General features: G+C 43.8%; 1 protein-coding gene across 1 annotated transcript in view; it reads right to left on the minus strand.

Moving 5' to 3' along the window:
• LOC134813454 (uncharacterized) overlaps positions 1-18574 on the minus strand; it is a 62925-nt gene that overhangs the window by 601 nt on the left and 43750 nt on the right. Inside the window, exons 18-23 of the mRNA XM_063821248.1 lie at positions 12431-12608; positions 5480-5638; positions 5141-5292; positions 4752-4875; positions 4357-4556; positions 257-417 (exon numbers count right to left, since the gene is read on the minus strand). Coding sequence (XP_063677318.1) covers positions 257-417; positions 4357-4556; positions 4752-4875; positions 5141-5292; positions 5480-5638; positions 12431-12608 — 974 coding nt within the window. The remainder of the gene's footprint in view (positions 1-256; positions 418-4356; positions 4557-4751; positions 4876-5140; positions 5293-5479; positions 5639-12430; positions 12609-18574) is intronic.

An 18574-nucleotide genomic window follows, 5' to 3' on the forward strand; every position in this document is an offset into this window, starting at 1 on the left:
AAACATTTTGTTAATTCGGAGGAGGAAGGAAGATCAGAGGATGACTATAACTAACAGTATTCAACTGTATAATTTAAGCGTTCTTGTCTGTAATGAATACATTTACATGTTAAACTATACTAAATTTATCTATTTGAACAAATTACGTTTAATATTCATTAACATAAACTCTTTATACAGTGTATACTATTATACACCATACAGTATACTTAATATATACGCTATATACGGCTATACGTAATTATAAACTTCCCACCTCTGTTAATAAGCATAGGTATCACGTGATCCTGACAAGTTGGATCAGATCTCGCCAGTTTAGAGGACGCCACGCATCTCCCCTTCTTATCGGGATCTAACACGAACAGCAGGTTGGAACCTTCCACCGGCTGTACTAATACAGGTCTGCTGTTGCACAACCTGGTGGTGTTTAGTGTAACGAGTCAATTCTAAAGGGGGCACCATTGGTTTTGGCAGGTTGCATATTTAAATTTTTAAATAAATAACTAAATACATTTTTAAAATATCTCGATAAGATAATCGGCAATAATTGGATCTATAAATCGTCATCGGTTTATTGCGATAATTAGGTACAGATGAAATTAAACACAAATTCGTTGGACTAAAACTGCTGCACAACCTAGTGGTGTTAAACTTTGAGTAAATATTTTATTCTCAATTCACATGTAAAACAAGTAAAAATGTTTTATTGAAAATTGATTTTGAGAGAAAGATTTCGTCATAATAATAATCAACTTGACTCAGCAGAGACTTTGGATACATCGAAGCTCAGTACCCAGGAATCCTTACTGGCTAGGGCCTATCTCCAAAAGTAAAAGAGATAAAGACTTTCGGTTTTTTGCAAAATGTTCGTCTCGTAAAAATAACGTTTTCCCCAGGGTGAAAATTTGGGACTATTTAGATTTTGAGTAACCCCAAAAAGTCGTATTTTTTTTGGGCCGATTACAAGTTCGCAATTTTCACTTTGCAGATTCCTGTCCTCTGGAACAGGATGGAATGGAGTGACGCCCCCCGCTAGCAGAATGGCAGTTGTAACAGACGTGCTCGCTAGAAGTCTACCTTTGCTCACCTTACTTCTCCTTATGCCGATGTCTTCGACTTTGAACATTTCAAGTTGGAACCTCAATGGTATTAAAGGTAACATTCTTAGGAGAGAACATTTAGTAAGTGACGCTAAACGTTATCATTTTGATGTAGTGTGTCTCCAAGAGACAAAATGCCGAGACTTCGAGGAAACAATTATTGACGGTCACAAACTTGTAACACTAGCCCAATCAGACAATTGGTATCATTATGGTCTCGGTTTCCTAATCTGCCCAGCCCTTGTACCTTCTATTGTTGCATGGAGATCACTTAGTAACAGAGTGGCTTTCATTGATATAAGACTCACAGAACACAACGGATCTCATCGTATGACCAGGATCGTTAACGTGTACGGACCAACCAAGAAGATTGTCGATGATGACATCAGTAGGGTCACAGGTAACTCCCCATTGTTACAATCATATTTCAATGATCTGAAAACTGCTATCAATATCCCAGCTCGATTCGATTTGTTTGTTGCTGGAGATTTTAACGCCCGCCTTGGGAGATGCAGTAGGAAAGAGTATGATGCTGGCCTTAATAATCATATTGGTCAGTTCGGTAATGGTCTGAGAAACAGGAACGGTGAGTTCCTACTGGACTTTATTGTTGATAATGGTCTGTTTGCGTGCAATACTGCGTTCCAACACAGAGCGAAGCATATTACCACCTGGAAGGCTAGATGTGTTCCCAAGGGTAGACCCAAGGGTTCAAAAGACACTGTGAACTATTTTAAACAAATTGATTATATTTTATGTCGTACTAACTTTAAAGTCTGTTTAACAGACTCCCGCTCTTTTTGCGGTGATTTTGTGAAATCTGACCATAAACCTGTGGTCGCACGTTTTAAACTTGGTTGTGAATACATTGTACATAAGCGGCCTAGGTCTGACAAAATAAGGTTTGATGTCAATCGCCTTAATGATTCTGATATTAAGTCTAAATTTTTTGATTCCTTTAAAAGTAATATTGATTGTAGAGTTTTAACTAATAATGCTATTTCTGAAAATTCTGATATATTTGGTATATTGAGTAAATGTGCCGTCCAGGTGGTTGGTAAAGTGCCCCCGGGGAAGCCTCATCAGTACAGCGATGATCCAACTGTCGTTAAACTTTCAGCAGAGAGAAAGTCCCTTCAGCAAGAATGTAGTCTCACAGGGATAAGCGACAGGAGTGACCTCAGAAAAAGAATCAACCATCTCAAACGTACCATCAAAAAGAGGTTGAAATCCATCAACGAGGCCACTGCTAACGCCCTAGTAGATGTCATCAACAACACCGACAGCTGCAGAAGCATGTTTGAAGCGAATAGAACTTTGGCCCAGTGTAGGATGAAGAAAGACGGAGTGACTGTCCATGATGCAGACGGGAACACCTTAGGTTCTGACTCATTAAAAGCAGAAGCTATTAAAGAATACTTTAATAATGAGTTCAATGACAAAGATGAACCCCACCTCCCAGCATTCATTGACCCTCCTGGAAGCCTCCTCTGTCCCATAACACCTGAAGAAGTTGGCCGTGCTGTTATGAAGCTGAAATCCGGTAGAGCGTGTGGCCCTGACGGTATACCTAATGAGCTAATGAAAGCTGCTGGATATCCCCTCCACTGTGAGTTGGCTAGGATCTACAATCTCTCCTTTGAGACCAACACATACATCCCAGGTATCCTGACACCCCTTCAGAAGCCAGGAAAACCCCGAGGTCCGATAAAGTCTATCCGGCCCCTCACATTGCTAAATGGAACTAGAAAAGTCCTATCCCTCGTAGCCTTGAACAGAATCAATTACCACGTTGATATGTACACTGGACCTTGGCAGGCGGCATACAAGCAGGGTCGCAGTTGTGCTGACCTGGTATGGTCTCAGAGAATGTTGACATCAGTGGTTACCAGGCGCGAGTTTGAGTATAGTAAAATCAACATTGACATGACCGCTGCGTTTAATACTATCCGCAGACAGACCATCATCAACCTCCTCATTGATGCAGGATGCTCTAGAGACGACATTCGCCTAGTTCAGTACCTCCTCTCAAATACAAAGCTCAAGGTGACGGTCAACAGATCTGAGTCTGGTGAATTTGTGATTAATATTGGCGCTTACCAGGGAGACAGTCTGGCAGGTAAAGTGTTTACATTGACCCTTGCCGGTGCCCTGAATCACATCAGAGCCGTGATCAGTGTCACGATTCCTAGACCGAACCCCCCAGTCTCTGATAGAGGCCTCCCGTTAGAGTCCGCCTATGCTGACGATGCTGAGCTTCTGAGTGAAGATGGTCAGAGCCTGGTGAAGATACTGGAGATTGCCAGTGATATACTAAAGGATTGGAGTCTCTTTGTTAACGAATCAAAGACGGTGTTTACAAGAGTGTATTTGGCAGATACAGATGCTTTAGATGCCCATGGCAATAAAATTAGAGGAGATGAAGAGTGGCGAGAGTCAGTGCTATTAGGATCAAAGCTCTGTTCAGAAAGAGATATTGTCAACAGACGCAACAAAGCCAATGTTGCCTTCTACACCTACAAGAAAGTCTGGTTGAATAGTTCTGTTCAGATCAGTGAGAGTAGAAAGCTGAAGCTGTACGAAGCTCTTGTCACTTCAGTGTTGTTGTATAACTGTAGCAGCTGGGCTGCACCTGAAACCGTAATGGCATCTGTCGACGTTCTTCAAAGGAAGCATCTGAGACAGATAATCAACACCTATTGGCCTACGGTTATCAGTAACGAGAATTTATATAAGAGATGTAATGTCCGACCCCTTACTGAAAGGATCAAGAAAGCAAGATGGAAAATGCTTGGGCACGTTCTCAGAAGCGGTGATGACACTCCCGCCTTCTTATCTTTCAGATTTGCATGTTTAGGATGTTTTGACTACAAAGGAAGGAGGGGCAGACCTCGTTCAAATTTATTTGATTTATTATTAAAAGACATTATGACAAAACAAATTATTGTGATTGTAAATAAAAGATTTAGTTTAATTAATTTCAACGATTTAGTGTACAAAGCTCATGATAGACGTCTATGGAGAAGCTATGGGTGAGTCGAGACTACTCGGCCACTCGATTTTATGATTTAATTTCTATTATCTTGTGTTTGCTGTATATAGTTGATTAATAATGTCCTCTGATTGGCTGAATTGTGTCACATGAAGCTTGGAATGTGTTAAGCGTGCAATTAGTAAACTTAAGCGTGCAACTCGCTGTGAAGATGCGATCACCTCTAGTAACACACTCATCCAGTAAGGTTTGCTGGGTACTTACCCAGAGGATCTCCTGAAGTCGCAACTAAAAGAGGCAGAGCTAGTGAACAGCAGGTCCCTGGTGTAGAGGTGATGAGCCGTGCAGCACATGTCATATGACGCCGCGCAACACGTGCCATATGACTCAGCTCCACTTCTGCAATAATTCATAGCTGCAGATACTGGTTCAGGGCCCTGTTTCAACAGTAACTTCGTCATCAGCTGGGGGATAACTTATTACCTGTCATTCATAATAGTACTGTCGAATAATGTCTCGTCATGAAGGAGAGACGTTATCAATCAACATAAATATACAACTTATAATGTCCATTGTTAAATCTTCAAAATGAGAGATACTACATTTGTTCCAAGTCATAAGTCTCTAAAACAGCAAGTGTCATATGACGCCGCTCAAACCTGCTGAAAGAGGAACCAGATAGTAGAAAAGAGACTAGAGATCCTGGGGGAGCTACCGGTAGGATTGTAACGACTACAGAGCTCATCTGTACATCTCTCTTTGCATTTGTCTAACGTGTGCCGTCTGCAGAGGGGGTGAGATGTATTTTAAATAGTGAGTTCAAATAGAGACTATATAGTGAGTCATAGTAAAGTTTAAAGGAGGGGAGGGGAGAGGAAGAGGGAGGGGGAGGTTAGGAGAGAGAGAGAGAGAGAGAGTATTACTTGTAAAATGAAGTAGAGCCTGGAAGTGAACTGATAGTTCAAGTTGTGGCTGATTGGTAATCGTTGCAACATATTATATGTATAGTATTATGTACTAAGTAAATTCCTAAGGACAAGTTACAAACTTGTAAATGCCACGTTCAACAAGTGCTTCCATCATGACAGGTTGGATCTGCCCGAAGAACACGTGGTCCCTGTAGCTGTAACTCATGTTGTCATGGTGATTAGAACTCTCCAGGAACTCAGCAATACTCTTCAGTTGTATCTCGCTGTCTTCCTGTAAATTACTCAGTTAATGGTTTGTTGAAGAACAAGTTCGACGACTTAGCACTTAGAGTTGTGGTCAAGGTTAGGGTTAAGGATTGAGGCTGAGTAAGATGAACCTAGTTCCTTTTGCCAGAACATACGTAAAAAGCCTATGTCACTTGACGAGCAATTCAGTAAGCGCTCTTTGGTATGCTCACCTGCGTAAGCACGAATACAACGAAACCATGCTCATCCAGAGCGTAGAGAGCGTCTTGTGGGGAGTTAAGGGCGTTGGTGAGGTGGTAACCCCACAGAGAGTTCTGAAGGACGGAGTGGGAGATCTGATAGGTCAACATCCCCGCCACCCTCCTCTGATCCTGGTAATGTAGTGTTACAGACTGCAGAGGCAACATTCAACTATTTAAGTGCGGTGGGTGCGTAATGGCAAATATTTGCAATATCAGTTCTTAAGGACTGATATTTCCCTCACTTTTCCCCACGATTAGGAACTTCCCGAAAAATTGGTCGCAATTGTAACCAACGACCCATGGCCATCGCCACCGAATATTCGATTTCACAACAAAAGTAGCCTGAAATCCTCCTTTGTTTGCTCCTCTGTTTGCTCCTCCTTTGTTTGCTCTCCTCTGTTTGCTCCTCCTTTGTTTGCTCTCATCACAGTACTTTCTGACTTTTTCTCTTCTCCAGTTTTTTACTCGCCCGTGATTTATTTTCAATTTCATTCTAGTAAGCAAACGTTCTTAAGCTGATTATTCTTCCATTGTGTTGATGCTAACTGTGCTAAACCATGTATCAAGATATGCTCATGCAAAGTGTGTTTATTGTTTATATAAGCTGTAAGCAGTTGTATCACTGTTTCAGTATATATTATCTTAGACAATAATCTCAGAATGTGTGTGTGCCTGTCTATGTGTCTGTGCGCGTGTAATTTCCGAGCGGCTTAATCAAGAAAACGGTAAGAGTTACGGGGCTGATTTTTTCGGTATAGTGCCGACAAAACTATAAGGAAGCCAAATGATAAAGGTTTTTTAAATCGGCCGGTGCATCATGGTAAGTGGTTTAATTGATGGTTTTGTACCACAAATGTGACATAAAATGGCTCACATTTTCTCCCTTCTCGCTCTCTCTCCCATTACTGCATATTATGTAGCGTTGGTACATATATCATAATTAGGTTAACCTCGATATATACTGTCATGTAATACTGTAAGCTTATAAGGGGAGGGAGCAATCATTGCGGTCTGTTTGTTTAATTTCATACGACAATGTAATGCATGTTTTTAAATATAATAGGCGGGTGTGGTGCGGGGTTAATAAGGGTTACTTTCACTTTCAGGGGTGTAGGAATGATTTTCTTCATGAGGTGGCCAAAACCCTAACCCTAACCCTAACCCTAACCCTAACCCTAACCCTAACCCTAACGTGTAAAATCCGGATTGGAGTATTATTTATGAGTCGCATTGTTGTAATGTATTCTGTGTAAAATTATCTTTATCCCGGTTGTTGCGACAAGTCGCAACAACCGGGATAAAGATAATTTTACACAGAATACACCTAACCCTAACCCTAACCCTAACCCTAACCCTAACCCTAACCCTAACCCTAACCCTAACCCTAACCCTAACCCTAACCCTAACTCTAACCGTATAAAGGCCGTATAGAGGCCATAGATTAGATGTTTTGAGTGGCCGTTTAGAGGCCGTATAAAGGCCATGTAATATATCTTTTAAGTGGCCGTATAGTGGCCGTATAGAGGCCGTATAGTGGCCGTATAGAGGCCGTATAGAGGCCGTATAGTGACCATATTGATATACTTATAGAGGACGTATAGTGGCCGTATAAAAGCCGTATAGTGGCCGTGTAGGGGCCATATACTGATATAGTGGCCGTATAAAGGCCATATAGAGGCCGTATAGAGGCCGTATAGAGGCCGTATAGAGGCCGTATAGAGGCCGTATAGAGGCCGTATAGTGGCCGTATAGAGGCCAAACCTAATCGCCCATTTTCCCTCCTTATGAGTATTGCTGAAAGCACGGTGTAAGGCCTACACGGACCGCCTCTAACTAGCCAATCCCTGTTTACATGCCGTGTAGCAGGGGACTAGAAAGATATATTATAACACAATAGTCTAATGCAAAATGCGATGAGAAAAAAACAGCAACGCTGTCGCTCGCCAATCATTCTCTGACTCTAATTTAATGCCCGCCTCGAGCTGAGAGGAACTTTAACTTTAAGCCGTTTTCTGCGCATATTTAAACTTTGAGCTGTTTTCCACACATATTTGATTTTGCGAAAACGTAACGTTCAGCAACCAGCAAATCAAGGAATTTATGTAATTTGAAAACATCTAAAAAATGCTAATTTAATAATCTTCCCATCCAAGTGGCATTTCTCTTGCCTCTGATATAAAAGAAAAACTTGTAAAAGGAGTGCCCTCCGCTCCATTGTCCATGCCAAAGACCGTTCGATTCAGAGCCATACTTTCTGGCCCAGAGAGAAGCTCATAATTATTGTTTTGTATAATGACTGCCGAGCGTTAGTCGCTTACAATAAACAATAACTATTCACACCTTACACAGCGGGCAAGTATTCTAAAAAACAATAGGTCAACTCAATGTGTGAATTTTATAGATTCTTTCACTAAGTGGTTGGATAGTGTCCTACTCGGGCTACCGGACCGCCCTGGCCAATTACCTGTTTATAAATCGACGCGGCATACAACTGTTACTGTTGTAACAACACGCGCGATCATTTGCGAAAGACTAAAGGGTACCTAATGTTTAGCAACCGGCAAATCTTAAATTTCTGTGTTGTTGGTCAGGTAGGAGTATTCTCCTACTTACGGGTCTGTGTTGTTGGTCAGGTACGGGTATCCTCCTACTTATGGATCTGTGTTGTTGGTCAGGTAGGGGTATCCTCCTACTTACGGGTCTGTGTTGTTGGTCAGGTAGGGGTATCCTCCTACTTACGGGTCTGTGTTGTTGGTCAGGTAGGGGTATCCTCCTACTTACGGGTCTGTGTTGTTGGTCAGGTAGGGGTATCCTCCTACTTACGGGTCTGTGTTGTTGGTCAGGTAGGGGTATCCTCCTACTTACTGGTCTGTGTTGTTGGTCAGGTACGGGTATCCTCCTACTTATGGATCTGTGTTGTTGGTCAGGTAGGGGTATTCTCCTACTTACGGGTCTGTGTTGTTGGTCAGGTAGGGGTATCCTCCTACTTACGGGTCTGTGTTGTTGGTCAGGTAGGGGTATCCTCCTACTTACGGGTCTGTGTTGTTGGTCAGGTAGGGGTATCCTCCTACTTACTGGTCTTTGTTGTTGGTCAGGTACGGGTATCCTCCTACTTACGGGTCTGTGTTGTTGGTCAGGTAGGGGTATCCTCCTACTTACGGGTCTGTGTTGTTGGTCAGGTAGGGGTATCCTCCTACTTACGGGTCTGTGTTGTTGGTCAGGTACGGGTATCCTCCTACTTACGGGTCTGTGTTGTTGGTCAGGTAGGGGTATCCTCCTACTTACGGGTCTGTGTTGTTGGTCAGGTACGGGTATCCTCCTACTTACGGGTCTGTGTTGTTGGTCAGGTAGGGGTATCCTCCTACTTACGGGTCTGTGTTGTTGGTCAGGTAGGGGTATCCTCCTACTTACGGGTCTGTGTTGTTGGTCAGGTAGTGGTATCCTCCTACTTACTGGTCTGTGTTGTTGGTCAGGTACGGGTATCCTCCAACTTACGGGTCTGTGTTGTTGGTCAGGTAGGGGTATCCTCCTACTTACGGGTCTGTGTTGTTGGTCAGGTAGGGGTATTCTCCTACTTACGGGTCTGTGTTGTTGGTCAGGTAGGGGTATTCTCCTACTTACGGGTCTGTGTTGTTGGTCAGGTAGGGGTATCCTCCTACTTACGGGTCTGTGTTGTTGGTCAGGTAGGGGTATCCTCCTACTTACGGGTCTGTGTTGTTGGTCAGGTAGGGGTATCCTCCTACTTACTGGTCTGTGTTGTTGGTCAGGTACGGGTATCCTCCTACTTATGGATCTGTGTTGTTGGTCAGGTAGGGGTATCCTCCTACTTACGGGTCTGTGTTGTTGGTCAGGTAGGGGTATTCTCCTACTTACGGGTCTGTGTTGTTGGTCAGGTAGGGGTATCCTCCTACTTACGGGTCTGTGTTGTTGGTCAGGTAGGGGTATCCTCCTACTTACGGGTCTGTGTTGTTGGTCAGGTAGGGGTATCCTCCTACTTATGGATCTGTGTTGTTGGTCAGGTAGGGGTATCCTCCTACTTACGGGTCTGTGTTGTTGGTCAGGTAGGGGTATTCTCCTACTTACGGGTCTGTGTTGTTGGTCAGGTAGGGGTATCCTCCTACTTACGGGTCTGTGTTGTTGGTCAGGTAGGAGTATTCTCCTACTTACGGGTCTGTGTTGTTGGTCAGGTAGGAGTATTATCCTACTTACGGGTCTGTGTTGTTGGTCAGGTAGGGGTATTCTCCTACTTACGGGTCTGTGTTGTTGGTCAGGTAGGGGTATCCTCCTACTTACGGGTCTGTGTTGTTGGTCAGGTAGTGGTATCCTCCTACTTACTGGTCTGTGTTGTTGGTCAGGTACGGGTATCCTCCAACTTACGGGTCTGTGTTGTTGGTCAGGTAGGGGTATCCTCCTACTTACGGGTCTGTGTTGTTGGTCAGGTAGGGGTATTCTCCTACTTACGGGTCTGTGTTGTTGGTCAGGTAGGGGTATTCTCCTACTTACGGGTCTGTGTTGTTGGTCAGGTAGGGGTATCCTCCTACTGACGGGTCTGTGTTGTTGGTCAGGTAGGGGTATCCTCCTAGTTACGGGTCTGTGTTGTTGGTCAGGTAGTGGTATCCTCCTACTTATGGATCTGTGTTGTTGGTCAGGTAGGGGTATCCTCCTACTTACGGGTCTGTGTTGTTGGTCAGGTAGGGGTATTCTCCTACTTACGGGTCTGTGTTGTTGGTCAGGTAGGGGTATCCTCCTACTTACGGGTCTGTGTTGTTGGTCAGGTAGGAGTATTCTCCTACTTACGGGTCTGTGTTGTTGGTCAGGTAGGAGTATTATCCTACTTACGGGTCTGTGTTGTTGGTCAGGTAGGGGTATTCTCCTACTTACGGGTCTGTGTTGTTGGTCAGGTAGGGGTATCCTCCTACTTACGGGTCTGTGTTGTTGGTCAGGTAGTGGTATCCTCCTACTTACTGGTCTGTGTTGTTGGTCAGGTACGGGTATCCTCCAACTTACGGGTCTGTGTTGTTGGTCAGGTAGGGGTATCCTCCTACTTACGGGTCTGTGTTGTTGGTCAGGTAGGGGTATTCTCCTACTTACGGGTCTGTGTTGTTGGTCAGGTAGGGGTATCCTCCTACTTACGAGTCTGTGTTGTTGGTCAGGTAAGAGTTTTATCCTACTGACGGGTCTGTATTGTTGGTCAGGTAGGGGTATCCTCCTACTTACGGGTCTGTGTTGTTGGTCAGGTAGGGGTATCCTCCTACTTACGGGTCTGTGTTGTTGGTCAGGTAGGGGTATCCTCCTACTTACGGGTCTGTGTTGTTGGTCAGGTAGGGGTATTCTCTTACTTACGGGTCTGTGTTGTTGGTCAGGTAGGGGTATTCTCCTACTTACGGGTCTGTGTTGTTGGTCAGGTAGGGGTATCCTCCTACTTACGAGTTACGGGTCTGTGTTGTTGGTCAGGTAGGGGTATCCTCCTACTTACGGGTCTGTGTTGTTGGTCAGGTAGGGGTATTCTCCTACTTACGGGTCTGTGTTGTTGGTCAGGTAGGGGTATCCTCCTACTTACGAGTTACGGGTCTGTGTTGTTGGTCAGGTAGGGGTATTCTCCTACTTACGGGTCTGTGTTGTTGGTCAGGTAGGGGTATTCTCCTACTTACGGGTCTGTGTTGTTGGTCAGGTAGGGGTATCCTCCTACTTACGGGTCTGTGTTGTTGGTCAGGTAGGGGTATTCTCCTACTTACGGGTCTGTGTTGTTGGTCAGGAAGGGGTATTCTCCTACTAATTACGGGTCTGTGTTGTTGGTCAGGTAGGGGTATTCTCCTACTTACGGGTCTGTGTTGTTGGTCAGGTAGGAGTATTCTCCTACTTATGGATCTGTGTTGTTGGTCAGGTAGGGGTATCCTCCTACTTACGGGTCTGTGTTGTTGGTCAGGAAGGGGTATTCTCCTACTTACGGGTCTGTGTTGTTGGTCAGGTAGGGGTATCCTCCTACTTACGGGTCTGTGTTGTTGGTCAGGTAGGGGTATCCTCCTACTTACGGGTCTGTGTTGTTGGTCAGGTAGGGGTATCCTCCTACTTACGGGTCTGTGTTGTTGGTCAGGTAGGGGTATTCTCCTACTTACGGGTCTGTGTTGTTGGTCAGGTAGGGGTATTCTCTTACTTACGGGTCTGTGTTGTTGGTCAGGTAGGGGTATTCTCCTACTTACGGGTCTGTGTTGTTGGTCAGGTAGGGGTATCCTCCTACTTACGAGTTACGGGTCTGTGTTGTTGGTCAGGTAGGGGTATCCTCCTACTTACGAGTCTGTGTTGTTGGTCAGGTAAGAGTATTATCCTACTGACGGGTCTGTATTGTTGGTCAGGTAGGGGTATCCTCCTACTTACGGGTCTGTGTTTTTGGTCAGGAAGGGGTATTCTCCTACTTACGGGTCTGTGTTGTTGGTCAGGTAGGGGTATCCTCCTACTTACGGGTCTGTGTTGTTGGTCAGGTAGGGGTATCCTCCTACTTACGGGTCTGTGTTGTTGGTCAGGTAGGGGTATCCTCCTACTTACGGATCTGTGTTGTTGGTCAGGTAGGGGTATCCTCCTACTTACGGGTCTGTGTTGTTGGTCAGGTAAGAGTATTATCCTACTGACGGGTCTGTATTGTTGGTCAGGTAGGAGTATTATCCTACTTACGGGTCTGTGTTGTTGGTCAGGTAGGGGTATCCTCCTACTTACGGGTCTGTGTTGTTGGTCAGGTAGGGGTATTCTTCTACTTACGGGTCTGTGTTGTTGGTCAGGTAGGGGTATCCTCCTACTTACGGGTCTGTGTTGTTGGTCAGGTAGGAGTATTCTCCTACTTACGGGTCTGTGTTGTTGGTCAGGTAGGGGTATCCTCCTACTTACGGGTCTGTGTTGTTGGTCAGGTAGGGGTATCCTCCTACTTACGGGTCTGTGTTGTTGGTCAGGTAGGGGTATCCTCCTACTCAGATTGAACAGCAGAGTCCCCTCATCCGAGGAGTAGGAGGGGAGTGAGAGGTATAACACTTCCACCGGATCCGAGGAGGTCATCTTTACAAACTGGTGTTCCTCCTGCACGTCTGTTGTTTCTCGCGGGTTTCCCGTCCTGAGGGAAGGTTATATAGACAGTTAAGTTTTACTATTTATTAATTATTAAAGCATTAACAGTTATATTAACAGTTAAGTTATATTTACTGTTTTACAGTTTTGTTTGATGGTTGTCTGGGAACTTACTTGTTTAAATGTTTAATTTTCCTTGGCGCCCAGGAATATAATCAGAGGTAAAGTAATATAATATAACGTACTACATCATGGAAACTTTTCATTGAAGAATAACGAGTATCATCAACCTGTCGATGTGAATTTGGGACTAAAATAAACGTAGTGGCGAGAGGTTGATAGTAATTCTGGTTTATCGATTTAAGTTCTCGTAGAAAGTTATAACGTTTAAAATATACAGTGCATTCCATTTGCAGCATATGTTCCGGAGGCCTTGTTGTTCTACGGGTTCTTATTCGCTATGTGTCTAGCTACAAATATCTCCCAAATTACAAGGGCAACTCTCTAATCTAAAGTATTTAGGGGGTTTGTTTGGTAACCGGGGCTTCTTGACATTTTATTTGAATTCTCAGTGAGATATTTTTTTTGTAATTTTAGAAATGCAACTCTTAATAATAGTTTAGCGGCGGGAAATTCTTAGATTTTTGTATTTCCGTTGAGTTTTATTACACAATTTTGGGAATTTTCTTTATTCAAACATTTCAAGTTACGTCAAAATGAGCGACCTAATTTCATTAATTACACACTCATTAACCGGCATGACAGATATTGATGATCCTGAAATCGCTCCTCATTAGTAATAGAAAATACCAGCACGCTGCATAAGATACATAATTGAAAAGAACAATAAAGAGCGATCGTTTGTCGGAATTTGATGACTACCGTATTAATCATAAATTCCGGTATTTGCTGATGTTTGAAAAATGCAGTTTCAGATAAGAAGGATTATTGGAAGTGGAATGTTGTCACTAGTGCAGTAAGAGCGTTTAATTTAGACGGCTTAGCTCATTTTCAAAGTATTTTATATACATATGTGTATTGTGTATCCTCAGTTTCTCAGGGCTTCAGGGCAAACGTTTGTGTTGGAAAAAGTTACTTATTATTTCATGGCCGTCATTTAGAGTATACGCTTTTCATTTGACCCTCTATGACTCTAATATTAATAATGATAACTGACCTTCTTAATTCCTATGTTCAGCCAAACGTTGAGAGTTAATTGTAGTAATATATAAGGCAGCACACACTGTTACCTTTCCTAACACTCCATATATAAAGAGTTGCACCTGTGACTCATAAATAACCAATAAGTACTTATGAAATTATCCCGCCCCAAGCTGGCTACAGAGCAATAGTTAGAGATTTGAGACACAATTATTATATGTTCCATGGTAACTGGTAACTGGTATCATGGTAACTGGTAACTGGTACCATGGTAACTGGTAACTGGTACCATGGGGTGCTGTTGTTATTTTTCAAAATAGTAGAATCCACCTCATGAATTCATCTTATTAAGAGGGCCTATTATCAAAGCTATGTAAAATTTAGTCTTTCACAATCAGTCTCGTCTCTGCATTTTTCTCGTTGCACGATTCGGCTTGCTATTGATAAACGCTTAACTATCGTTTGATAACCATGGCAACTGGTAACCATGGTAATTAATTGTAACCATGGTCATTTTCGTTTGCCATTACACATTAATCTTATCGTATTACAATTTGTAATCATTAGAAAGTGTGTACAAAACATAGCACGAGGTTGCATGATTTTGGACTTGAGAGGAATACATCAAGCCAGTGTAAATAATTAAATAGCGCTTCGTTAGTCATTCGAAGAGTGAAATTGGTTAGGAAATGGATGCTTCCTCTAGTCACACCAATATTATGTGAATATCCAATATCCAATACCCGATGTAAATAATAGAAAGGATGCTTTCTACATCCTCAGCCTTCACAGTCTGACTGACATTGATTAATTTTCGAATTGATTGGCACTTTCTCTCTAGCTGTAGATTCACAATATTATCCCGGTGAAATTAATCGTACAATCCTATCAGCCGACCACTTCACAATTCCGGGCCAGCTTGAAAATTATCATCCCGCCCATCATTAGTCTCCTCAGTTTAAACCAGGCATGAAATTAAAATCATACGGAATTCCAAACGCTGATGGTTAAGAAATGGGGTGGTCTGATGGTGAAGGTTGGAGTTAGTCCACCAGACACCATTCTCCCACTCGACCCAGGAAATGGGCCGGATTGCCAGCTAGTTAGTGACGATGACCTGCCTGTTAGTAGTAGTAGTAGCCAATCTCCGGCAGGTAATGATATTAGCTGGGCCGGTGTTTGCCGTTACGTCTGCTACCCACTCTAATTAATATAACCCTGGATACGCAGGAGCTTGTCGTTGCTATGACAACTTGTTGCTATGACGACAGTTAATGCTTTACCTGCACGAGGGGAAGTCTCGTAGGAAAATGGTAAACATGGTAATTTTATGCCACTTTTAACACTGCAGTATTCGTTTAGAGTTGGTCTGCCTTTGTTCAGAGATGTTTATTGTTTAAATAACTACATTAATTAATTTTTAAAACATTATAAGACAATGCAGGATGAAGTTCCAAGACAATTAGCAGTGATATGTAACAGAAAAGTTTCGAAGGAGCAGCTAAAAATTGCCAGTAATTGTCATAATAGACTCAATTTCGCCTCCGGACGCGGAGTTCGCAGTGTAATCCATTCTATTGACTGGAGGGCCACACTCCATGAAGGAATAAATGAATTGTTTTCTATATTTTTTATTTTGGCACGGAAAATAGCCTCTTTTGTGCTATAACACTGTTAGTAACGCCGATACTTGCATTGCTAACTGCTGAGGCAAACGAGACTCTCTCTCTCTCTCTCTCTCTCAGCTGGCTGTGTTAAAAGTAGAGTAGGAGTTGTGGGAGGGGGTGGGTGAGTTTACGTCATTTCACCATTGTGGGAGGGGGTGGGTGAGTTTACGTCATTTCACCATTGTGGGAGGGGGTGGTTGAGTTTACGTCATTTCACCATTGTGGGAGGGTGAGTTTACGTAATTTCAACATTGTGGGAGGGGGTAGTTGAGTTAACGTCATTTACGTACTTTTTGGTACGTTTTGGTGAGTTTGGCAGGGCGTGCTCAGGACAACTGCATCGAGTGCGTCCTCCTCCAGCTCAGCATTGAGTTATCGTTTGTCGGAGTGTATCCCGGAACCGGTGGTGTGTCTGGGTACTGTTCCATAAATCTGCCTAGACCAACTTTGAAACTGTCTAGCAATGTGATACTCCGGAGCTCCGATGGGAGCACGTTGAAGAGCTGAGCTGCTCTAACTCTAAAGCTGTTGTCGTAATCTGTTCTTACCGACAACTGTGCGTTTTTGTTCATGGCTGGGATCTCTGCCTTAATACCATGCCTTTGATGAGACTTGAACTCGAAGCCCGTATCGTTCGGAGCATGTTCATTAAGAATTTTCCATACATGAATAATAGAATAACGCTCTCTCCGCCTCTGAAGGGACATCAACTTAAGCTTCTTCAGCCTGTCCCAGTACTGGAGATCACGGCAGCCAGATATCTTTCTAGTAAAGGATCTCTGTACAGTCTCCAGCTTTTGTATCTCTGTGACTTTTGTAGGGTTCCAGACTGGACAGCAGTACTCTAGCTTGGAGCGAACCATGCTTTTGTATAAAGTCAGCATGACTACTTGTGACCGGTCTCTAAAGGCACTCAATGTCCAAGCCGCCATTTTTCTAGCTCCTTGAACTGTCTTCTCAATGTGAGGACACCATGACCTACTGCTGCTAACATACACTCCAAGGTCTCTGACAGTTTCCTGTGGTGATATTGCGTGTCCTTTTGGTGTAGTATACTCAACAGTCTCTGGGTAGAACGGGAGCTCTCTTAGAGCTTTTGATCCATTCAGGGGGTAGTTTACAACCTCAAACTTCTGTTCGTGTAGCTCCATGTTGTTAACACGTGACCACTCGATGACTATGTTGAGATCATCTTGCAGTAACTCCACACTACTCATTCCTCGGATAGCCCCAATCAACTTTGTGTCGTCTGCAAAGCTGAATCCGTTACTATAGCTAATGCTGTTCAACAGATCGTTGATGTACAGGATAAATAGGATCGGTCCTAGGACTGTCCCTTGTGGCACCCCACTTGCCACTGGCTGGAAGGATGATTTGCGACCTTCAACAACGACTGTTTGTTTTCTGTTTAGCAAAAACTCTTTGATCCACCTTAAAGCCTGACCACCAATTCCGTATCGACCAAGCTTGGCTAGCAGCACTGCATGGTCGACCTTGTCAAAAGCTTTGGCAAAGTCGAGGTAAATCACATCAACTTCTTCATCATTGTTGAGTGATTTGTAGATCTGTTCGATGTGACTGAGAAGCTGCGTCATGCAACTCCTCTTTTTTCTGAACCCATGCTGGTTCGCATTGATCGTCATATTCTCTTCCAAATGACGAACCAGGTTTTTTCTGATTACACGCTCAAATGTCTTTATGATGTGCGAGGTTAAAGACACTGGTCTATAGTTTGCTGGGTCCGTTCTGTCCCCCTTCTTATAGATAGGGGTGATATATTGGGTCTTTAATTCCGCTGGTATATACCCACTGCTGAACGATTCCTGCCAGAGGAGTGTTAGCGGGTCTGCAAGTTGTTCTTTGCAGGCTGTGAGTATCCTAGCAGGAATCTCCCCGTCAGGTGCGGCCGAATAGGGATCCAGTTCTCCTAATGCTTCAATGATATCTTTTCTTGTGAAGCTTAGCTCGTTGAATCCGGAATCCAGTCCCTGAGGTAATCCTTGGCTCTTCATACATTCATCAATATCGGCACTCATAGGGTTACTAAATACCTTCTGGTACTGCTTCTGAAGTAACTCTGCCTTGATGCTGGGGTCGTCCACTAATGCCCCAGTCTCATCTCTCAACACCGGGATCGTAGATCTGGTCTTCTGGAGACGCTTGGCATACGAAAAGAAGTATTTGGGGTTCTTCTTTCACCATTGTGGGAGGGGGTGGTTGAGTTTACGTCATTTCACCATTGTGGGAGGGGGTGGGTGAGTTTACGTCATTTCACCATTGTGGGAGGGGGTGGTTGAGTTAACGTCATTTTACCATTGTGGGAGGGTGAGTTTACGTAATTTCACCATTGTGGGAGGGGGTGGTTGAGTTAACGTCATTTCACCATTGTGGGAGGGGGTGGTTTAGTTTACGTCATTTCACCATTGTGGGAGGGGGTGGGTGAGTTTACGTCATTTCATCAGTGACATTCTTTTGTTAGCCATTCTCGTCATGAATGATTAGAATAAGAGGTTCTGGTGTCAAATCACGGACAAAACACCATGAATATGATAAAGGGACGAATTTTCCCTTTAGATGAATTTCACCATTTGTCGCCATGATTTTATGCCATCCGCGGTTAAACATTAGCACGGAGAGTGTTAGAGCGAGGGCTGTCTATTAAAGTATCTATTAAAGTACGGACTGTATGGTTCATTGATATACTATAAAGCTATAATACTGTTCCCTCTCTAGTGCACTGTTTTGGGTACACGATATAGGGTGCCGAGTGTGATGTGTAACACAATGCCTTGACGTCTAGATAACACACAGCTTTGTGCGCAGGCTTGCCCGCCTTGGTTCTAGTGATCGACGTTGACCAAAATAACACCGGCGGCGGCGTGAAATTAATGTCAAGTGCAGTTAACTTCATCGACAGATCCTGCTGGTGTAGCGAACCACCTTAGTTTCGCTATTCAGTAAAAACAACACAACAAAAGTTTTTGGAGCAGAATAAATGCACGCCAGTTTACGCCGGGGACGTATCGGTGGTGTTCGGCGTGGCCAAATTACCTGGCGGCGGCGGACAAGCCTGTTGTGCTTTGTGTAATGATTGAGATTACATGTCTCAAGCCTTGTTAAAGTAAACCTTTCCCACGTACTGTCACGTACTTTGGTTGCCCCCCCCCCCCCCCCCCACCACGTA

This window comes from Bolinopsis microptera, chromosome 3, assembly GCF_026151205.1.
Source record: "Bolinopsis microptera isolate Bmic1 chromosome 3, MBARI_Bmic_1.0, whole genome shotgun sequence".
Lineage (NCBI taxonomy): Eukaryota > Metazoa > Ctenophora > Tentaculata > Lobata > Bolinopsidae > Bolinopsis > Bolinopsis microptera.